Raw genomic sequence first — 24,404 nt, 5'->3', positions numbered from 1 at the left:
AACAATTGAGATAGGGAAAAAGATTCTAGAGATCACAATTCCACCTTGGTGGGACATTTTCAGGAATATAGAAGTTCCTGCCGGGATCAGAATAGCTTCCCACGTTTTGGTTGTCTGCCAACTCGCGATTATTCTTTACTTATGGTGTCTCACCTGCTGAGTGAAACGCAGAGGCCGTCAGGTCTGGCACCAAAGGGTGCTGTACGCTCCCTGGCCAAACTTGGGGATCGCACAGGGAGGGGTAACACCATATTACCATGTTTGATTTGTTTTAATTTTCATGTGCTGTAAAAATTCAGAGGTTGAGTGTTGTAAGAATGTTACTTAAAAATGTGTTTGACTATGTACCTTCATATTCTGTAAAGTTGGAGTAATGAAGGGGCGTCGGACCCCCTCTATGCTGTAACATAATTGGAATGACTGTATTTGCCTGTAAACTGCATTGTATTTCAAAGGGGGTATCCACGTTTAAGTTTAGTTAGGTAAATGCAAGGGAAGGTTGATTCTCGGGAATCAGGAATTTTGCTCACCTAGCATGACACTCTAGCATGTAGAGAATCACAGGGGGGACTGTAGGATTGTAAAATTCGTGGGACCCCTCCCCCCAGTGTTTGGACTCATTGGAAAGGAAATTGAATTTGGAAATATCAACCAGAAAATTTGGGATCCTAAAGTGCACATGGAAGAAACTACGCGTTTTAATCGAATTTGGGATATTACAAGGTAGATTGGGTCCATGTGGAAAGGGCTGAGAACTAAAGGTTAACTATCCTTCAAGGAAACCAGTTTTGGGTATTGAAGCTGTTTGGGATATTGAAGCTAAACAAATTGTCTGGGGAATTGTGTAAACTCAAAAACCCTTCTCCCCAGGAGACATTAACATAGCAACAATCAACCCAGAGATAGCCAGCCATCACTCTGAGCTGGTAACCCATCCAGCGCATACATATTGATAATGGCCCATCCAGCCCGCATGGAAAACCCAGGCCTAGGCAGACATTGCAAATACCAAAAAGCTAATTTTCCCGATCAAGAAACAAATTCGAAAGATCGACACATCCGAGACAGGTTGCCATTAATGGGCCCGCCAAAATATAAAAAAGAGCTATCAAGCCCCGCCAAAATTAAAATAAAGAATTGGGGCTGATTTGGCACGCAGATTAGAACAGCTCCCAAAGTATAACTGGGGTCCTGTTTTTTTTAACGAAAGGAAGGAGGGGGAAGGAGGGAAAAAGGAGAGAGACTGCCTTAGCAGTTTTTAAAAAGCCTTCCAGAGAGCTTGCTACACAGCCTCCTTTGCAGCTCTTCTGAGCACCAACATCTCCAGCCTCGGTGACACTCCTGGGCCACACTGCCCTGCTATCGAAGAAGAAGGAAGAACATCATCACTGCAGAGAAAGCAGTTCCCAGTAACTTCGGACATCATCATCGCGGCAGCAGCTGACCACAGCCAATGTGGTAACATCGAAAACACCGCGATCAACAAATTCTAAGAACAAAACTCCTGAAGAAGAAACCGAAAATCCAAAAGTTTCCACTCTACAATCTGTTCCTAGCTACCAACAGGTGAAACATTACCTAAAGAGACTTTGAAACCTACTGCTGACGGAAGAAAGTGGGTACTCACCCCATAAGTCCAATACTCGCCCTCCCGCATCAGCGGACACCACCCAACTGAAGACTACACTGTAAGAAGTCTTTCACGACGTTCGGGGTATGGCAAGCAGAACCTACAGAGTCCAACGAACCCCGAAATCGCAAACCTCCGCCAACTGACAATAAAAGGATTGGTGAGCATAATCCCTGTTTGCCCTGGAGTTCAACCTAGTCAGAGTTAGGCATTGGGAGGTGGGAGGTGCATTATTTTTCTGTAACCCTTTGAATGTGTGATAAAGTGTTTTTTATTCTAGTAATTACAAGCTTGACAATGTACGTTCTTGTCCTGAATAAAATCAAAGTTCCTTGCATCAAAACCAGTTGTCTCTTGCACTTTGTCACATCCCCAAATAAATCCAAAGTCTAGAACCCAGGGAGTGGGAGCGATTCGAATCGCTCAGAAGGTCAGAGGTGAACCTGACCCCGAGACCACCCCCTACATACGTAAGGCTGGCGACTGGGTTTGGGGTAAATCTCAAGAGACAGCCTTTGAGAAGGCCAGAAACCTACTTTGTTCTAATAAGTTACTTGTACTGTATGACCCGTGTGAACGATTAGTGCTAGCTTGTGATGCTCGTACGGGGTCGGCTGTGTGTTACAGTAAATCAATGTATTGGGCAAACTTCAACCAGTTGCATACGTGTCTAGAAGTCTGTCTAAGGCTGAAAGAGCTTACAGTATGGTCGATAAAGAGGCATTAGCATGTGTATATGGAGTTAAGAAAATGCACCAATACCTATTTGGACTTTGGTTTGAGCTTGAAACGGACCACAAACCGCTCATTTCGCTGATTTCAGAAAGCAAAGGTATAAACAGCAATGCTTCGTCCCGCATCCAAAGATGGGCACTAACATTGTCCACCTATGACTATGTTATCCGCCACAGACCAGGCACAGAGAACTGTGCTGATGCCCTTAGTTGTGTACCATTGCCCACTACCGGGGTGGAAATGGCGCAGCCCGCAGACTTGCTGCTGGTCATGGATGCTTTTGAGAGCGAGGGGTCACCCTTCACTGCTCGCCAGATCAGGACCTGGACCAGCCAGGACCCTGTGCTATCACTTGTAAAAAATTGCATCCTCAATGGGAGCTGGTCAGCCGTTCCCAGGGAAATGCAAGATGAAATTAAGCCGTTTCACCGACGCAAAGATGAAATGTCCATCCAGTCGGATTGTCTCTTATGGGGTAATCACATGGTTTTGCCAAAAAAAGGCAGGGAAACGTTTATTCGCGACCTACAAAATTCCCACCCAGGCATAGTCATGATAAAGGCTATAGCCAGTTCGCATGTTTGGTGGCCTGGCATTGACTCGGACTTAGAGTCATGTGTACACCGGTGCAACACGTGCTCACAACTGAGCAATGCACCAAGGGAGGCTCCATTGAGTCTGTGGTCATGGCCCTCCAAACCGTGGTCCAGGATCCACATAGATTTTGCTGGCCCCTTTCTCGAAAAGATGTTTTTAGTTGTAGTAGACGCTTACTCTAAATGGATTGAATGCGTAATCATGTCATCCAGCGCATCCACTGCCACCATTGAAAGCTTCCGGGCTATGTTCGCCACCCATGGCTTGCCTGACGTCCTTGTCAATAACAATAGACCATGTTTTACCAGCTTGGAATTCAACGAGTTTATGACCCGCAATGGCATCAAGCATGTCAGGTCTGCCCCATTTAAGCCCGCATCCAACGGTCAAGTGGAATGGGCAGTCCAAACAATCAAGCAGAGGTTGAAACGCGTGACGGAAGGCTCCTTGCAGACCCGCTTATCTCGGGTTCTGCTCAGCTACCGGACGCGACCCTACTCGCTTATCGAGGTTCCCCTGGCAGAATTGTTAATGAAGAGAGAATTCAAATCCAGGCTCTCCCTAGTCCACCCGGATCTTAATGATCATTTGGAAACCCGGCGTCACCGGCAAAACATGTACCACGATCGCGCGGCTGTATCGTGTGACATTGATGTTAACAACCCTGTGTTTGTCCTGAATTATGGTCATGGTCCTAACTGGGTTGCTGGCACTGTCTTGGCCAAGGAGGGGAATAGAGTGTTTATAGTCAAACTGCTAAATGGACAAACATGCAGAAAGTATTTGGATCAGACTAAACTGCGGTTCACCGACAACCAGGAACAACCTGAAGAGGGCATCGCCATCATCGATCCACCAACACACACCCAACCAGCAATCGACCTCGCTGTCAACCAAGAGGATGAACCCACCATTCCCAACAGTCCTGTCAGACCAGCCACGCCGCAGTGCAGCAATGGTCCGGCCAACTCACTCATGCCAGAGTTTGAACTCAGACGAGCAACCAGGGAGTGTAGGACCCCGGATCGTCTCAACTTGTAAATAATTTGTATCAAAGACTTTGGGGGGAAATGTTATGTATGTAAACATTGTATCTGTGTAAGACTCGACACCAGAGGGTGCCACTGTTGGAGGCCCAAGGGTCACCTGCACACCTCGTGCAAGGGAGTATAAAAGGTTGTCTGCCATGCTGCTTAGGCATTCTGGAGTTATAGTAAAAAGAATAAGGTCACATCAGTTTTAACTCACAGTACTCAGTCTTGTGGAGTTCTTTCATACTTAACAGGTACAAAGAGAGGAATGAGAGAGTGAGAGATAGCGGTACAGAGAGGAAAGGGAGAGATGCGAGTACAGAGAGCGAGATATGGAAGAGTGACAGGGGAAGAGAGATGGGTGGAGAAAGATTGATGCAGAGAGTGGGGTACAGAGAGAGGAATGGGAGAGAGATGGGGTATAGAGAAAGGAATGCAAGAAATGGGGAGAGATGGGGATAGAGAGAGAGAGGATGAGATGCAGGGGAGGGGGAAAGAGATCAATACCAGTGGAGGGGGGAGAGGGATGGAGACACGAAAGGAAGAGATTGACATGGCTGGAGAGAGAGGAGTGTGGGAGAGATTGGGGGAGGAAGAGAGAGAGACGAGGCAGATAGAGGAGTAGACACTGAGGGGAAGAGATAGTGAGATACAGGGAAAAGAGGAAGTAGGAAGACAGAGATGAGAGAAAGAAACTGAGAGGTAGTAGGAAAAAGACTGAGAGAGACAGGGGAGAGCAACTATCAGATAAATCTGAAAGAGAGAGAATGGAAGAAGGGGGCAGAAGAGAGAAACCAGAGGGGTTGGGGAGCAAGATCAAAGACAAGGGGGAGAAAGAAAAGGGAGCGAGGCAAAGCAGGGAGGGGAGAGAAGAGAAGAAGGGAGGAGAATGATAGATGGATGGGGGAGCAGGAAAGAGGAGAGCGATGAGGAGGGTGTTCAAGGTTTAAAGCTGCACCAGATGGTTTTCTTGAGTCCAATGACAAAAATCATTCCTGTAGGCAAGCCTTATCGAATGCCTTCTGGAAATCCAAATACACCACATTCACTGGTTCCTCCTATCCACCCTGCTCGTTACATCCTCAAAGAACTCCACCAAATTTGTCAAACATGATTTCCCTTTCATAAAACCATGTTGACACTGCTTGACTGTATTATGCTTTTCCAAATGTCCTGCTACTGCTTCCTTAATAATGGACTCCAGCATTTTCCCAACGACAGATGTTAGGCTAACTGATTTATGGTTTCCTGCTTTCTGTCTGCCTCCTTTTTTAAATAGGGGCGTTACATTTGCAGTTTTCCAATCCGCTGGGACCTCTCCAGAATCCAGGGAATTTGATGGATTACAACCAAAGCATTCCACTCTCTCTGCAGCCACTTCTTTTAAGATCCTAGGATGCAGGCCATCAGGTCCAGGGACATGTCCACTTTCAGTCCCATTATTTTATCGAGTACTTTTTCTTTAGTGATAGTGATTGGTGTGTTTTTAGTGTCTTCTATTGTGAAGACCAATATAAAATATTTGTTCAAAGTCTCTGCCATTTCCCTGTTCCCCATTATTAATTCTCCAGTCTCATCCTCTAAGGAACCAATGTTTACTTTAGCCACTCTCTTCCTTTTTATATACCTGTAGAAACCCTTACTATCTGTTTTTATATTTCTTGTTAGTTTACTCTAATAATCTAGCTTCCCTCTGTTTATTATTTTTTTAGTCATCCTTTACTGGTTTTTAAGTTTCCCAATCCTCTGGCTTCCCACTAATTTTGGCCACTTTGTATGCCAATGTTTTCAATTTGATACCATCCTACTTCCTTAGTTAGCCACGGATGGTTCTCCCTTCTCTTAAAGTCTTTCCTTCTCACTGAAATCTATTTTTGTTGAGAGTTATGAAATAGCTCCTTAAATGTCCGCCACTGCTTATCAACCGTCTTACACTTTAATCTATTTTCCCAGTCCACTTTAGCCAACTCTGCCTTCATACCTTTGTAATCTCCTTTATTTAAGCTCAGGACACTGGTTTGAGATCCAACTTTTTCACCCTCCAACTGATTTTGAAATTCAACCATGCTATGATCACTCTTTCCTAGAGGAGCCTTTACTAGGAAATCATTTATTAATCCATTACACAGTACCAGATCTAAGATAGTCTGCTCCCTGGTTGGTTCCGCAACATACTGTTCAAGGAAACCATCCTGGATACACTCTATGAACTCTTCCTCAAGGCTACCTTGGCCAATTTGATTTGTCCAATCAATATGAAGATTAAAATCGCCCATGATTATTGCCGTTCCTTTTTTACAAGCCTCCATTATTTCTTGATTTATACTCTGTCCAACAGTGTAGCTACTGTTTGGGGGCCTATAGACTATGCCCACCTGTGACGTCTTCCCCTTATTATTTCTTATCTCCACCCAAACTGATTCTACTTCTTGATCTTCTGAGCCAATATCATTTCTCACTACTGCACTGATCTCATCCTTTATTAACAGAGTTACTCCACCTCATAACCAGTTTTAAATTCAGGCTGAGATAAGAGTATTCGCTTTCTGGGTTTTTTCCTTCAATTTCTCCGATGCTTTAAAAACAACACAATCCAAAGGATTATCTGAAGGAAGTTCAATGTTACAAAATACTCAATGAAAATGCCTGTGCTCTTGTTCACTTAGTCTGTACTATTGGTTGTTTGTTTGTCTACAGGCAATATTACACTTTCCCAGGACCTCATGCAAATATTAACAGTCCCAGGGACCTCCAGCTAATATTAACACACTGCCAGGGACCCCCTACAAATATTATACACTCCCAGGGAGTCCCTATTCTAAATTCCAATAGGCAGTATAGGCTACCCAAAGGAAAACAGTCTTAATGTTGCTGAAAATAGATTTTATTACTATGCAATGCAAATAGCATGCTCGTATACCAATAGATACAGAAATAAATCTAATGAGCATGATGACTCTCCGGAGCCCAAACACTCCAATTTGATTAGCTAGAATAGAAATCACAAGATTCATGAACATAACATGGCAAGTCGACCAACCTTTGGATGAAAAGTCAGCAAAAATAATTTGTGAATAAGTTACAAATCCAGATATTTAGCAAGAAAATAAGTGAAAACAAAGAAGCATAGGTTTAAGATATTCACTGGCACATTCCTAACTATTTCTGTTTGTGGTGCAAAGCACTTTCTCTTTTCAACAAGAGGAGTATCACTTCATTCACAATGGATTTTTGAGCTACGTCAGATAGTCATAATCGTGCATGTGGGACCAATTAAAATGTATATTTATGTAATGGCATTATCTGGAAAATGCATTAAAAGACTTGCATTTATATAGTGCCTTTCCTGAACTCAGGACGTCCCAAAGCACTTTACAACCAATGAAATACTGTTTGAAGTGTAGTCACTGTTGTAATATAGGAAACGTGGCAGCCAATTTGTACACAGCAGTGTGCTAATAACCAGATAATCTACTTCAATGATGTTGATGGAGGGATAAATATTGGCCAAGACACTGGTGATAATTTCCCTGCTATTTTTCAAAATAGTGTCATGGGATCTTTCACATCTATCTGAGAGAGCAGATGGGCCTCAGTTTAATGTCTTATCCGCAAGATGGCACTCCCTCAGTACTGCACTGCAGTGTCGGGCTAGATTTTTGCGCTCAAGTCTCTGGAGTAGGACTCAGAGGCGAGAGTGCTACCAACTGAGCCACAGCTGACACTGGTATTAATACAGGTAATCTAAGCCTGAGGTGCCAAATTAACAACACATTTTAGCCCATTTAGCACTGATATTTGCAATGGGATTGAAATGCATAGCCAATTAAAATAATTTCCTTTCCTTTCTGGTACATGGGTAGACATCCAGGCCAGAACGACAGGATTAATGTCTCATTTCTATGATGAGGGATTGGGGTTACAATAGGTTAAACACTGTCCACTGTTGGAACAAAGTCAGACAGCCCAGGTTGGATCCCAGTCTGTGCTGTGTTAGTTGATCTCAGTTATAATGCTGGTGGGGTCACAACACTTGGCATCAGTATCCCTGGGATAAGGAAAGGGAAAATCAGCCAACCTTGATTGCTATTCAATGACCCGTACTAGAAAGCATTTGTGTACGGTGAAGGGTCAGGTTCAAATATGACGTGCTCCAGGCCCAGCATCAAAAAGCAAACAACCTACTGATACAGTCTGGACTCACTCATTGCAAACGATCGCTTAACTGCATCCCACCAAACTTAAATCACCAGCTTCAGGAGAGAAGAAAATGGGAGGTGGTGGATTGGGAAGAAGACAAGGCAGCACTGACTAAACAGGAGACCACAATTGTGAGATGTCAACAGCAGATTCCCAGACCACTGCATGCCCGCCCCCGGCAATGCTGAAGCTGACTACTTGTTTACAAGTGTTATTTCTGAATCACACGACAGAATCTCCGGATGACACTCCCTCTTTAAACCGCAGAGTAAGAGGGCTGCTGAAGGGAGGTCTCCGCTGTGAATGGGACATCAGCAGGAAGGAGAGGCAGGGAGTCATCCACATCTGACTGAGTGCACAGAGTGCACACTGCAGCTTAACCTACTGACCTCTGACCTTTAACCCCTGAAATCCGAGGCGCTTCTGATAGTGCCTTCTAATAGTCTGTTCCACGACTGACAAATAGGGAGAACAGTCACCTACAATTACGCACCAATTCACGGATTTTTAAAGGGACAGACAAAATAAAGTGGAATGCACGATTCTCAATGTATTTTCCTAGAATATAGAGATCTGAACCACAGCTATAAACAATAAGAAGCTGTGAGGATGAGTTCTCGCTATTGCTCTGCCCTCCTGCTGAGTGGTACATCCCATTGGCCCCGCTCGCCCAGTTACTTCCTGATGGACTGTTACATTAACTTTACAAGGAGGGGGGTGAGCTGACGTCCACAGTCGTCACAAGCGGCAGGAACGAAGGGGTAACGCGTTTGCAACCTGCATCAATGAAAATCTGCTCGGCCCTCACTGAGCGGTTGCAGGAGAGCGCTGGAGAGCTGAGCGAGGGGGATGTTGAGCGGAACCCTGCCTCATTGTCACCCTGCAGCGGCAGTGGTGTGCGCCGCAGTCTTGTAGCAGTTTGCAGCAGTGACAGTTGTTAGTGGGGAGCTGCTGCTGTGTGTCCAACTATGTGTGTTGTGCTGTCATTGTATGGGGCTTGCACCTTGCTGTTGTGCCTCTGTATGTGACTGTCTCGGGGACTGCCACGATGTTTCTGTTGTGTGTTGCTGTATTTCAGACCGGGGCTGTCTGCGTGTAACTCGGGAGTCCCACTCAGTGGCTCTTCACTGGCTCAGCTCTGCCACTTTCTGTCAGGCATCCTGTGTTTCTGGAGTGCCAGGGTCGATGACTGTGCCATGGTGTTAAACTTTTAATATTGAGTTCCCACTGTGTCCAAGCCAAGGTCTGTCCCTTTAATACTGACTCTTACTGTGTCTGTATCAGGATCTGTCTTTTTGTCTTCAGTTCTGCTTTTCCATTCTGTCACCTTGTGTCTAATATTGAGGGGGTATTGCTTTGTTTGTTTCTGTCAGTGTTAGTTTATCTACAGGGCCCCTTGTCCCGAGCCTGTATTTGTGTTTGAGAGTGTGTTTCTGTACTTAGTGTGGGTTCATCTGTGCAGGTCCTGCTGGCTGACTCTAAGTTAACCCAGCCCTGTCTGTGTGTGTCTGTTCCTCTGTGTCTCTGCCCCATGGACCAGTGTGTGTGCGTGGAGCGGGAGCTGGAGAAGGTGCTGCATAAGTTCTTGATGTATGGGCAGCACTGCGACCGCAGCTTGGAGGAACTGCTACACTATGTCAGCGGCCTCCGACAGGAACTATCCAATGCAGGTGAGGACCCTGGTATGGTATTTGTGTACATGGGCAACTCTGAGTCTACTTCTGTAACTACTAATTGATTGTTCCAAGAAAATTCTGCTCTTAAGAGTCCTACAGTCAAATAGTTTGACAACTGCTCACTGCTTAGGCTCGTGTGTAGAATGACACCAAGACCACCTAGAACCATGTCCCAGCAAGAGTCAGCACCCTATGGAGAGGAAAAAAAATGGGAGGAATTTATAGTGACATTCAAGATATTCCAGTGCTTGTTATGGTTAGCTTTTTAATAGATGGAATTATTTGGTGTTGCTGAGTTGTTACCTTGTAATATCTGATACTGTATTTTGTGTTTTTCTTCCTTAAAATTTGCTCATATGTGGAACACTGTTCTATGAAAATGGGCTAAACAATACAGCATGTTGTACTTTTCCTTCCCCTCCTCTCACATAGAAACATAGACAATAGGTGCAGGAGTAGGCCATTTGGCCCTTCGAGCCTGTACCACCATTCAATATGATCATGGCTGATCATGCAACTTCAGTACCCCATTCCTGCTTTCCATATCCCTTAGGCCACATCTAACTCCCTTTTGAATATATCCAACGAACTGGCCTCAACAATTTTCAGTGGTAGAGAATTCCACAGGTTCATAATTCTCTGTGAAGAAGTTTCTCCTCATCTCGGTCCTAAATGGCTTACCCCTTATCTTTAGACTGTGACCCCTGGTTCTGGACTTCCCCAACATCGGTAACATTCTTCCTGCATCTAACCTGTCCAATCCCATCAGAATGTTATATGTTTCTATGAGATCCCCTCTCATTCATCTAAATTCCAGTGAATATAAGCCTAGTCGATCCAGTCTTTCTTCATATGTAAGTCCTGCCATCCCAGGAATCAATCTGGTGAATCTTTGCTGCACTCCCTCAATAGCAAGAATGTCCTTCCTCAGATTAGGAGACCAAAACTGTACACAATGTTCAAGGTGTGGCCTCGCCAAGGCCCTGTACAACTGCAGTAAGACCTGCCTGCTCCTATACTCAAATCCTCTCGCTATGAAGGCCAACATGCCAACGGTGCTGTCTAGCTGTGGTATTGTTCTGTGGGCACTTGCAGTCACTTTCCCTCCTATGTAACAATTCTCCATGTTGAGGCCAGACATTGAATGTCTTTAAGATATTCAACTAATGAGGGCATCAAAACCAAGCATGATCCTGTCCTCACGCATCACTCATTGTCCAGATGCCGCTGGATACTGATCAGAAGCAGGAGATCTGCTGCCCTGGTTGAGATCCTGTGTTTTTTTGTTTCTCTTTCTTTTAAAAAAAATCATATTAATGGTGACTGCAAAATCATGGAAAACTGGCAAAAATGGTGAGGATATCCCCTCATTCCTAGTGGAGAAATTGTGGACACATATTGGACACAATGTGCTCTGAACTACAAGGTGCAGTCAGACAGGATCCAGTGTGCATCCCACACTCCTGATCCTAACATATGAATATAAGCAATCAACCCTTATGTTCTTTGTCTCTGGTTTCAAATTTCATGTAATTTAGATTTTTTTTAAATTATTTCCACCCCCTTGCCAAAACAAAAAAAACATTTAGATTGTTTTGGGAAGTGCTTTAGAAATAACTCATAACCAGTTCTGGCGACACTGCAGATGGTGGTCTCATCACCGATGAGACTTAATCTTCATTAGTTTATAGGTACCGCGAATCCCACAAGAGCATTACAATTATAATACTGATGCACTCAAGTTTAATTAATGCAGTGAGTTGGCGTTCATGTTTTCTCTGCCTTTTGAGCACATTAAGAACATTGTTCCCACTTGTTTGGTGTCTGTGCACATTGCACAAGAGGAAAGAGGGTATCTTGCAGCACAGTGATTCAATATGTTGAGAACGTGATTTTTACTGAGAAATAATGCAATTCATTTTAAAATGAAATGGGCTAATAATATATGGCACATGTGTTGTATCACCGAGGTCCCGTAGTGTTCTGCTGACAATAAAATCAGACTGTCCCACACAAGAGATTAATGTGCAAAGTTAAAGCACATGGGATTGGGGGTAGTGTGCTGACGTGGATTGAGAACTGGTTGGCAGACAGGAAGCAAAGAGTAGGAGTGAATGGGTACTTTTCAGAATAGCAGGCAATGACCAGTGGGGTACCGCAAGGTTCTGTGCTGGGGCCCCAGCTGTTTACATTGTACATTAATGATTTAGATGAGGGGATTAAATGTAGTATCTCCAAATTTGCGGATGACACTAAGTTGGGTGGCAGTGTGAGCTGCGAGGAGGATGCTATGAGGCTGCAGAGTGACTTGGATAGGTTAGGTGAGTTGGCAAATGCATGGCAGATGAAGTATAATGTGGATAAATGTGAGGTTATCCACTTTGGTGGTAAAAACAGAGAGAGAGACTATGATCTGAATGGTGACAGATTAGAAAAAGGGGAGTTGCAACGAGACCTGGGTGTCATGATACATCAATCATTGAAGGTTGGCATGCAGGTACAGTCGGCAGTTAAGAAAGCTAATGGCATGTTGGCCTTCATAGCGAGGGGATTTGAGTACAAGGGCAGGGTGGTGTTACTACAGTTGTACAGGGCCTTGGTGAGGCCACACCTGGAGTATTGTGTACAGTTTTAGTCTCCTAAGTTGAGGAAGGACATTCTTGCTATTGAGAGAGCGCAGCGAAGGTTCACCAGACTGATTCCCGGGATGGCGGGACTGACCTATCAAGAAAGACTGGATCAACTGGGCTTGTATTCACTGGAGTTCAGAAGAATGAGAGGGGATCTCATAGAAACGTTTAAAATTTTGACGGGTTTAGACAGGTTAGATGCAGGAAGATTGTTCCCAATGTTGGGGATGTCCAGAACCAGGGGTCACAGTCTAAGGATAAGGGGTAAGCCATTTAGGACCGAGATGAGGAGAAACATCTTCACCCAGAGAGTGGTGAACCTGTGGAATTCTCTACGACAGAAATTTGTTGAGGCCAATTCACTAAATATATTCAAAAAGGAGTTAGGTGTAGTCCTTACTACTAGGGGGATCAAGGGGTATGGCGAGAAAGCAGGAATGGGGTACTGAAGTTGCATGTTCAGCCATGAACTCATTGAATGGTGATGCAGGCTCGAAGGGCCGAATGGCCTACTCCTGCACCTATTTTCTATGTTTTCTAGTTTTCTATGTTTCTATGTAAACATTAATAATTGAAATAGACGAAGATCACGGTTGGCTTGTCCTCTGTTTGGCTTAATCACCGTTGTAATCTCCCCTCATGACCTTTTTGAGCTCATGGGTCCATGAGACCCACTTCCTACTCCCTTGACCCTATTCCTACCAAACTGCTGCCCACCCAATTTCCTTTTCTGGCTCCCATGTTAGCTGACATTGTTAACAGTTTTCTCTCCTTAGATACTGTCCCCCTCTCCATCAAATCTGCCGTCATCACCCCCTCCTCAAAAAAAAACAATCCTCGATCTCTCTCTCCTTGTAAACTACTGCCCCATCTACAACCTCCCTTTCTTCTCAGGTCCTTGAACGTGTTGTCGCCTCCCAAATCCGTGCCTATTTTTCCCGCAATTCCATATTTGAATCCTTTCAATCTGATTTCTGCGCCTGCCACAGTACCGAAATGGTTCTCATCAAAGTCACAAATGACATCCTTTGTGACAGTGACAAAGGCAAACTATCCCTCCGCGTCCTTCTTGACTTGTCTGCAGCCTTTGACCCAGTTGACTACTCCATCCTTCTCCAACGCTTCTCCACCGTCATCCAGCTGGGTGGGATTGCACTAGCCTGGTTCCATTCTTATCTATCTAATTGTAGCCAGAGAATTACCTGTAACGGCTTCTCTTCCTTCCTCCACATCGTTGCCTCTGGTGTCCCCCAAGGATCTATCTTTGGCCCCTTCCTATTTCTCATCTATATTTTGCCCCTTGGTGACATCATCCGAAAACACAGTGTCCGTTTTCACATATACACTGATGACACCCAGCTCTACCTCACTACCACTTCTCTCGACCCCTCCACAATCTCTAAATCGTCAGATTGCTTGTCTGACATCCAGTTCTGGATGAGCAGGAACTTTCTCCAATTAAATATTGGGAAGACCAAAGTCATTGTTTTCGGTCGCCACCACAAACTCCATTCCCAAACACTGACTTGATCCCTCTCCCCAACTTCTGTCTGAAGCTGAACCAGACGGTTCGCAACCTTGGTGCCATATTTGACCCTGAAATGAGCTTTCGACCACATATTCACAGCATAACTAAGATCGCCTATTACCACCTCCGTAACATCGCCCGTCTCCGGCCTTGCCTCAGCTCATCCGCTGCTGAAGCCCTCATCCATGTCTTTGTTACCTCTAGATTTGACTATTCCAATGTACTCCTGACTGGCCTCCCACATTCTACCCTACGTAAACAAGAGGTGATCCAAAACTCGGCTGCCCATGTCCTAACTTGCACCAAGTCCCACTCGCCCATCACCCCGGTGCTCGCTGACCTACATTGTCTTCTGGATAAGCAATTGGATTTTGAAATTCTCATGCTTATTTTCAAATCCCGACATGGCCTCGCCCCTCCCTATCTCTGTAATCTCCTCCAGCCCCACAACCCTCCCAAGATGTCTGCGCACCTCTAATTCTGCCCTCTTGAGCATCCCTGATTATAATCATTCAACCATTGGTGGCTGTGTCTTCTGTTGCCGAGGCCCCAAGCTCTGGAACTCCCTGCCTAAACCTCTCCGCCTCTCCACCTCCCTTTCCTCCTTCAAGACGCTCCTTAAAACATACCGCTTTGACCAAGCTTTTGGTCACCTGCGCTAATTTCTACTTGAGTCGCTCGGTGTCAAATATTTTATCTCATAAGACTCCTGTGAAGTGCCTTGGGACGTTTCACTACGTTAAAGGCACTATATAAATACAAGTTGTTGTTGTAAATGAAACTGGGAGCATTCGCTTTCACAGGGTGTTATTTATCGTTTTTCCAAGATACGGTACCGCACTGAACATAGGAGAGCATATAGTGGAGGGCCACGAGTGCCTTATTGGATGATGTCGAGCTGGTCCAGCGAATCACAATTTCCAATATTAGCTGTGGGAAGTTTGAATCCATGTGTTGTGTTAAAAGTACATATTGTGTGACCGATATAAAGGTCAAAAGTCAAAAGATCCAGTTTCAGGGCAACCTCACATTACTCCTCATATCGCTTACTTAGGTGAAACCCCTTTGATGGATTGTTGCATGTTAATGAGGTGTTCTGTTAGGGGTGTAGAGGGTAGAGATAAACTAGTCTGCTCAGGCTTCTGCAGTTTGACTTGGGTGTGTCTCATTGATCGATGGCCACTATTTCTATCAGAATTCTGTACCATCTTGAATCAAGGAGGAAACATAGTCTTTGCTGAATCTAATCTTTTCTCGGCCTAATATCATGGCATGATATACAGTTCCTTGGTCGGTCGAGTATTACTCAATATTTCAATATTGTTGCTGCTTTCAGTGCCATGGAAGATTGGTATCCAGAATATTTCAATGCATTTAAAACTGAAATGAGGAGAAATTTCTTCTCTGAGGGTTGTAAATCTGTGGAATTCGCTGCCTCCGAGAGCTGTGGAAGCTGAGACATTGAATAAATTTAAGACAGAAATAGACAATTTCTTAAATGATAAGGGGTTATGGGGAGCAGGCGGGGAAGTGGAGCTGAGTCCATGATCAGATCAGCCATGATCTTATTGAATGGCGGAGCAGGCTCGAGGGGCTGTATGGCCTACTCCTGTTCCTATTTCTTATGTTCTTATAATCTCCGGCAATCTCTAAAGCATCTTGGTGGTGAGGGGGGGTGGGGGGGGGGGGGGGGGAATGGAGAAATCAACATTCAGTATATATCATCTACCTATCTATAAATGTAAATGTTCAAGAGCATCTATTAAACTTCATACATCATATATCCAAGTGTCAAAACGAAGTAAAAGCAGAGAGGCAGTCATTGGTTACATTTTTCCTGGCTGGGAAGTTACAAGCATTCAGCAATCTTCAGGCTTCGCTTGCCAAAAGGCAATTGACCCCGACTTTAGGCTGTGTACGTAACAGCAAATAGACATTATGGCCTCAAAAGGACAGCCCACTTTAAACACAGGTCCAGAATAATAGACGATGTGTTACACGGTATAACACTCCTGTCATTATAACAACAGCTTATTGTCCAAATTATCAGGAGGACATCTGTTATACTTCAAAATGTCATACTTTTGGCAGATGCAAAAGAATCTTTAAAAAGTCAAATCATGTCATGCTGGGTTTCCCTGACCTGCAGTCAAAAATTAACAAGCAAACCCAACTGCCCTTTATTTAAACTCGAGTTTACAAATATTTACAATGCCTGGATTTCACTGTTTAGATAGGGGATAGTTAAACAGTGACCTTTAAAAGGTGTAAGTCGCACTAAACAATCTTTGCAGCTAAATTCACAACCATGCTCCCGAGTACCTGCGAGTTATCCCATTGGAGATCTGCTGGTGTTTTGGCAGGATTCACTATGTCAAAGCCAGGTCGATACTAGTGAGTACTGAATAAAAATACATTTGTACTAGGCTAGTGAATTTTGGCATGTATGGTCATTAGCTTCTGTTGTGTTTTTGCTTTGAAGGTCGTCTTGATGCCCAGTTATCGGCAACGCTGTCACTAGTCATGTCACAGTGCTGTAAGAAGATAAAGGACACCGTTCAGAAGCTGGCATTGGATCACAAAGATATCCATGGCAGTGTCTCCAAAGTGGGGAAAGCTATCGACAGGGTGTGTACAAAGTAATAAAACTTTTAGATCTCTCTTGTAATTTTACCATTGGCCATTTCAACATCAATCATTAACATCCTCCAGCCCCAGAACCCTCCCATATCTTTGCGCTCCTCCAATTCTAGTCTCTTGCGCATTCCCCATTTTCATCACTCCACCATTGGCGGTTGTGCCTTCAGCTGCCTAGACCCTAAGCTCTGGAATTTCCCCCCCAACCTCTCTGCCTCTCTACCTCTCCTCTTTTAAGACATTTCTTAAAAGCTACCTCTTTGACCAACCATTGGGTCACCTGTCCTAATAGCTCCTTATGTGGCTCAGTGTCAAATTTTGTCTTATAATGCTCCTGTGAAGCACTTTGGTACATTTTACTGCTTTAAAAGGTGCTATATAAATGCAAGTTGTTGTTATGGGTGTCACACAATGTTTCTTCCTTTGTGCAGTGTTTACATTTTCAGTATTAAATTTCATCTGCCCACCTGCATATTTTGTATTTCCCTAGTGCTTGCTCAGTCAAGTTGTCTCAGGTAGTGCCCCTATCTTTGAATCGGAAGGTTATGTGTTCATGTCTCCCTCCAGGACTTGAGCACATTATCTAGATTGACAGCAGTGCCGTGGTGAGAGAGTGCTGCATTGTGGAGGTAGTCTTTTGGATAAGACAACAAACCAAGGCCTGATTGGGTGGATTTAGAAAAGTCCTATTCATCAGGACCCAGGTCGCTGTTTGGAGCGTGGGCAGGAGATCGGCGGGGCCCTGGTAAAGCAGAAGATCAGGAAGGGATCGTGGCTGAGATTCGGTAGGTGATTGTGGTGGAGGTTCAACTAATGTTTGGTGCAGTGGGCGATCGTGGCGAAGGTACAGCGAGTGTTTTGTGGCGGAAAAGCGGCGAGAGATCGTGGCGGAGGTGCGGCAAATGAGGGTACGGGGGCCAAAAGAGTTGAGGACCCAGGGGCAGCACAGGCCAGCCTACACTGCGATATGTGTGCGCTCTAGGTCCGTGCAGCAGAGCAGGTCTCCAGTCATCCTGGTTAACCCTTGCCACTGGATAAAGGCCTAGCTCTGGCAAACCCGTGTGGTGGCTGATGTGCAACGGTCAACACACGTTAAAAAAATCCAGGCACAGGCATCTTCCACCTTTTCAACTGGAGTTCAGGTCTGGAATATCGGGTCCTTCATTGAAACATCTGTGAACTCATGTGGAAGCAAGTCATCCTCGTCCGACGGACCGCCTATGATGATGATGATTCAAAGAAGTGCACTTCCATCACTTAGGATGCCTACTTCCACCTCTGTAACATTGCCCGTCTCCACCCTTGCCTCAGCTCATCTGCTGAAACCCTCATCCATGTCTTTGTTACCTCTAGACTTAACTATTCCTGTTCTCTCCTGGCTGGCCTCCCACCTTCTGCCCTCCATCAACATGAACTCGTCCAAACCCCTGCTGTCTGTATGCTAACTCACACTAAGTTCCAATCACCCATCACCCCTGTGGAATCCTCATCCTTGTTATCCAATTCCTCCATGGCCTTGTCCCTCCCTATCTCTGTAAGCTCCTCCAACCCGACAACCCTCTAAAATCTCTGCGCTCCTCTCATTTCTGGCCTCTTGTGCATCTCTGATTTTAATCGCTCCACCATTGGTGGCCGTGCCTTCAGCTGCCTAGGACCTAAGCTCTGGAATTCCCTCTCTACACCTCTCCGCCTTTCTACCTCTCTCCCCTCATTTAAGAGACTCTTTAAAATCTTTGGTGCCGAAATTTAATCTCACCGGAAAGCTGGCGCTCCTAACTTTTTTTTTTTTTTTTAAAAGAGTTTTTACCGCCATTTCGGAAGAGGTCCACTCGCAAAATTCATCTCCGTCTTTTATTTAGAATCGGCCAGGAAGTCGGTCATTAAAGGGGGTGGAAACGCGGCAGTAAGTGCTGGTGAGGAGCGGAAGTGGAGACGGGACAGATTCTCCGCCGCTGTCACTCAGCAGCGGAGCGGTGGTGACCTCATTGCGCGTCTCCGTCGCCACGTATCTCGCCTCCGCCTCGCAAGAGGGGGTGCCAGGCTGCCTGTTGGCAGCCCAGCCGAACCTGGGGGCACAATAATCCGGCCGACGTGGAAGTCGGCTAGCAAAAAAAATAAAATGGTGGCCGCGGCATTGGGCCCTCGGCTTTAATGGCCGCAGCACAGCCAGGGCAGAGAGAGAGCATGCAAGGTGCACCGACAGAAAAAGCTGTCGGGGGCACTGCTTGGCGGCAAGAAGATTTTGCTCGCTAAATTTCGCAGGAGGTGGGGGATCCCTGTGGTGTGCACACTGATGACGCACGCACGCACGGCCGGTCGGCAGCGGCGAGGCGGAAGTAGGGACAGCCAGAAAAAACCCCCAAGCTGAATTTAGTTTGCGACGGCCATTTGACCAGAAATCGGCGGCGACTCGATTCCGCCACATGGCCGCCGCAAACTGGCAGTAACGGGCCTTATTGGACAGCTGAATTTCAGCCTCTACCTCTTTGACCAAGCTTTTGGTCATCTGCCCTAATAGCTTCTTATGGAGCTCAGTGTCAAATTGTGTTTGATCATCATCATAGGCTCCCTCGAAGCGAGGATGACTTGCTTCCACGCCAAAAAGGAATGAGTTCACAGGTGCTTCAATGAAGGACCTAATATTCCAGATCCCGAACTATATCTTGAAGGGTGGAAGATGCATGTGCTTGGATTTTTTTTAACGTGTGGTGGCCGTTGCACACCAGCCACCACACGGGCTTGACAGAGCTAGGTCTTGGTCCATGGCAATGATTACCCAAGACGACTGGAGACCAGCTCTGCTGCACAGACCTAGCACGCACACAGTATGGGCTGGCTCATGCTGCCCCGGGCCCTCGCCTCTCCTGGGCCCCGGTCACTTCCTTCTACAAACTCTTGCTGCTCCTTCGCCCCTCCTGCTGTGCCTGCCCACACTGCAATCAGCGACCTGACTTCGCAGCCGTTGCCCCCCTGCAGTGGTATGCCACCGCACGCTGCTCCCTCTGATGGCCCTGGCCTGCTGTGAAGCACCGTGGGACATTATACTACATTAAGGTGCTATATAAATGCATGTTGTTGCTGTCTTGAGGACATGAAAGGCAATATATCTGCTTTGAGTTTGTGAAAAATTGGTGTCAATTAGAAATGGGAATATTCCCAATACTGGTCCTTGTGGCATCTCACTTAGCATTTCTCCTCCCCTGACATAAGCTCTCTAAGCATGTACCTGCTGTTTTATGCCCTTCAGATTCACACTACATGCCCATTGCTTTGAGCTTAGCGAATAGCCTTTCATAGAAAACTCTGTCAAATGCTTTTTAAAACATTTTTAGTTACATCACATCTTGTTTTTTTTCCCAAAGTCCATCACTTCCTCAAAATAAAGTCAACCAGTGAATGATTTCAGTGTTGTCACCAGCATACTAATGGGCATCTGTTTAATATTAATATTGGAGTTCCTGATTGCTAATTTTTGTTGGTCATTCTTGTATTATTAGTTCTAATATAGAAACATAGAAAGTAAGTGCAAGAGTAGGCCATTCGGCCCATTGAGCCTACACCACCATTCAATATGATCATGGCTGATCATACAACTTCCAAGTACCCCATTCCTGCTTTCCCTCCATACCCCTTGATTCCTTTAGCTGTAAGGGCCACATCTAACTCCCTTTTGAATATATCTAATGAACTGGCCTCAACAACTTTCTGTGGTAGAGAATTCCACAGGTTCACAATTCTCTGAGTGAAGAAGTTTCTCCTCATCTCGGTCCTAAATGGCTTACCCTTTATCCTTGGACTGTGACCCCTGGTTCTGGACTTCCCCAACATCGGGAACATTCTTCCTGCATCTAACCTGTCCAATCCCGTCAGAATTTTACGTTTCTATGAGATCCCCTCTCATTCATCTAAATTCCAGTGAATATAAGCCTAGTCGATCAAGTCTTTCTTCATATGTCAGTCCTGCCATTCCAGGAATCAGTCTGGTGAACCTTCGCTGCACTCCCTCAATAGCAAGAATGTCCTTCCTCAGATTAGGAGAATAAACTGCATACAATACTCAAGGTATGGTCTCACCAAGGTCCTGTATAACTGCAGTAAGACCTCCCTGCTCCTCTACTCAAATCCCCTCGCTATGAAGGCCAGCATGCCATTTGCCTTCTTTACTGCCTGCTGTACCTGCATGCCTACCTTCAGTGACTGATGTACCATGACACCCAGGTCTCGTTGCACCTCCCCTTTTACTAATCTGTCACCATTCAGATAATAATCTGCCTTCCTGTTTTTGCAACCAAAGTGGATAATCTCTCACATATCCACATTATACTGCATCTGCCATGCATTTGCCCATTCACCTAACCTGTCCAAGCCCCCCTGCAGTCTCCTAGCATCCTCCTTGCAACTTGCACTGCCACCCAGCTTAGTGTCATCTGCAAACTTGGAGATATTACATTCAATTCCTTCGACTAAATCATCAATGTATATTGTAACTAGCTGGGGCCCCAGTACTGAACCCTGCGGCACCCCACTAGTCACTGCCTGCCATTCTGAAAAGGGCCCGTTTATTTCCACTCTTTACTTTCTGTCTGCCAACCAGTTCTTTATCCACGTCAATACATTACCCCTAATACCATGTGCCTTAATTTTGCACACTAATCTCTTGTATGGGACCTTGTCAAAAGCCTTTTGAAAGTCCAAATGCACCACATTCACTGGTTCTCCCTTATACACTCTATTAGTTACATCCTCAAAACATCGAGAAGATTTGTCAAACATGATTTCCCTTTCATAAATCCATGCTGACTTGGATCGATCCTGTCACTGCTTTCCAAATGCGCTGCTATTACATCTTTAATAATTGATTCCAACATTTTCCCCACTACCGTGTCAGGCTAACCGGTCTATAATTCCCTGTTTTCTCTCTCCCTCTTTTTTTTTTTTAAAAGTGGGGTTACATTAGCTACCCTCCAATCCATAGGAACTGAACCAGAGTCTATAGTTTTGCTTTATGTGACAACAGGAGCTGTTCAATATAGACTAAATAATATATTTTAAGATACAACTAGGGACTATGTGGTGTGGTGCAGCATGTTGGAGCAGTAACACATGGTACCACCGATTGGAAATGCATGTGGTTAAGTTTTTTCCCCACGCCCACTCAGCTGAGTAGTCTCCATAAAAATGGACTGAACAGAGGCCCTCCATATGGCTGGCCTCCATATACCGATCGAAGGAGAATCAGATGGCAAGTCTTCACCAGGTTGTTCTTGACTCTTTTTATTGGTGCTGTACTGGAAACAGGAAGGCTGCCATTGTGCTTCCAGGATGTGCAGCAGACTATTAAAATGGAGAGGGGAAAAAAGCAGGGGGGGGAAATGGCAAAAAATGAGTTCAGATACAGCAAAAATTCAAATGAATTAGTCACTTTACAGAACATAGGAATAGGGGTAGGCCATTTAGCCCCTCGAGCCTGTTCCTCGAGAAGGTAGGTTATGTACTGCCTGGGCTGCAGATAAGGTGCTAAGCACATCTTTTGGGCTGTCCTGTAGTCTGTGCCAATATAATACATTGCAGGCTCCAGTGTCTGCTCCTCTATGTCAGTGTTCACTTTATATACACAGGACCGGCGGCTTTGGGTGCAATACTGAGAAGAGTCTGCAGTTTTATCAATGAACTCCAAGTTGTCTCTCTGAGTTGTTCTGTGCCTGACTCTTTTTTTATTGTGTTATGCCTTTGTGCAGAATTTTGACACGGATGTGAGTGGAGTCGGGGTGGAAGGTGTCTGGGATTCACATGAAAAGCAGCAATTCCTGAGTGAGGCTGTAGTGGAGCACTTGTACAGACAAGGATTGCTGAATGTCGCTGAAGAGCTGTGTCAGGTAAGACCAGAAATGGGCTCTGCCTGTGTGTGTGTGTGTGTGTGTGTGTATGTGGGGCTGGGTAAAGAATAGTCAGGAATGTTGTGCCTGGCGCAGGACTGAATGAGGCTAGGAGCTTTTGAGTCAGAAAGTTGTGGGTTCAAGGCCTAATCCAGGAGCACATAATCTAGGCTGAAACTTCACAGCAGTTCTGAAGATACATTGCTGGAGATGTCACCTTTTTGAATTAGATGGTAAACCAAATGGCAGTTCAGGTGGGTATGTTTATGGCGCTATTCTGTGGCTTACCTCCTGACTCCCTAAAGTCTCTCCACCATCTACAAGTCACAAGTCAGGAGTGTGGTAAGCTTAACACCATCTAGGACAAAGCAGTCCACTAGATCGGCAGCACATCCACCCTCTCCCACCGATGCACCATAGCTGCAATGTGTGCTATCCACAGGGTGTACTGCACCAGCTTGTCAATGGCTTCTTCGGCTGCACCTCCCAAAGCCGCAACTCCTACCACCTAGAAGGACAAGGGCAGCAGGTGCATGGCAACGTCACCACCTTCAAGTTCCCCTCCAAGTCAACTTGGAAACATATCGCCATTCCTTCATCATCACTGGGTGAAAATCCTGGAACTCCCTCCCTACAGCACTGTGGGAATACCTTCACCAGATGGACTGTTGCGGTTCAAGAAGGCGGCCCCTTGCTTCTCAAGGGCAATTAGGGATGGGCAATAAATGCTGGCCTTGCCAGTGACACCCATATCCCAAGAATGAATTTTTTTTTTTTTAAAGTTAGCTGGAAATATCAACTAACCATTTCCTCTATTGTAGTAGGTAAGTATTGCTCCTGGGAAAATTATAATCTGAATCCAAAAGCTGCTTCCTAAGTGTTCCAAGGTATTCGATGTATAATGTTGTGATTGGGAAATGTGCCATTTTGAAATGAGTGATTTTTATTCCTAAACTGTCCAAAATAAAGACCCAGGAATCGGGATGTTTCCACTAGCAGTGGTGGGAGTGGGTCTGATGGTGGGTCTTCAGAGGATGCTTGTGTGGTAACAGTGACTCTGTCATGACTTCTAAGTACGCGGATCCCTAATGACTGGGCGTACCAGTAGAACAGTCGTCAAGGCGACAAGTTTCCAATATATTGGGCCATTACCCAGTTATAGAATCATACAGTACAGGAGGCCATTCGGCCCATCGCGCCTGTGCCAGCTCTTTTGAAAGAGGTATCAATTCGTCCCACTCCCCCTGCTCTTTCCCCAGAGCTCTGCAAATTTTTCCCTTTCAAGTATTAATCCAATTCTCTTTTGAAAGTTACTATTGAATCTGCTTCCCCCACTCTTTCAGACAGTGCATTCCAGAAACAACTTATGTTAAAAATGTTTTAAAAATCTTCTCATCCCCTCTCTGGTTCATTTACCAATTATCTTAAGTGTATGTCCCTTGGTTACCGACTCGCCTGCCAATGGAAACAGTTTATCTACTCTATCAAAAAAAACAAAGTCTTGAATACCTCTATCAAATCTCCCCTTAACCTTTTCTGCTCTAAGGAGAACCATTCCAGCTTTTCTACTCTCTCCACATAACTGAATTCTGTCATCGCAGGTATCATTCTAGGTAATCTCCTCTGTACCCTCTCCAAGGCCTTGACATCCTTCCTAAAGTGTGGTGCCCATAATTGGACACACTATTCCAACTGAGGCCGAACCAGTGATTTTATAAAGTTCTCCCATCTATTTGTCAGGCCCACAACTGCTGGGTTAGGTAATCCTTTAACTCGGGGCCAGTAAATTGCTTTGCTCAACATTTAGTTTTACAGTACAATAACCAGTAGGTTCTTCCTCCATTTGGTGCTGCTGTCCCATTTT

At 45.2% G+C, this 24,404-nt stretch overlaps 1 protein-coding gene across 2 annotated transcripts in view; it reads left to right on the top strand.

Annotated features, from left to right (window-relative positions):
* Positions 1 to 8,947: 8,947 nt before the first annotated feature.
* The window catches only part of rmnd5b (required for meiotic nuclear division 5 homolog B), a 55,542-nt gene continuing 40,085 nt past the window's right edge, over positions 8,948 to 24,404 (top strand). For both annotated transcript variants that reach the window (XR_011593005.1, XM_070878348.1), the window contains exons 1-3: positions 8,948 to 9,863; positions 16,510 to 16,655; positions 22,403 to 22,540. Coding sequence is in view for 1 of the 2 variants with exons in the window: in XM_070878348.1 (XP_070734449.1) it covers positions 9,725 to 9,863; positions 16,510 to 16,655; positions 22,403 to 22,540 (423 nt within the window). In the remaining variant the exon portion in view is untranslated. The remainder of the gene's footprint in view (positions 9,864 to 16,509; positions 16,656 to 22,402; positions 22,541 to 24,404) is intronic.

The sequence above is a fragment of the Pristiophorus japonicus genome, chromosome 4 (genome assembly GCF_044704955.1).
Source record: "Pristiophorus japonicus isolate sPriJap1 chromosome 4, sPriJap1.hap1, whole genome shotgun sequence".
In the NCBI taxonomy this organism is placed as follows: Eukaryota; Metazoa; Chordata; class Chondrichthyes; family Pristiophoridae; genus Pristiophorus; species Pristiophorus japonicus.
This window is presented reverse-complemented; position numbering and strand designations above follow the sequence as displayed.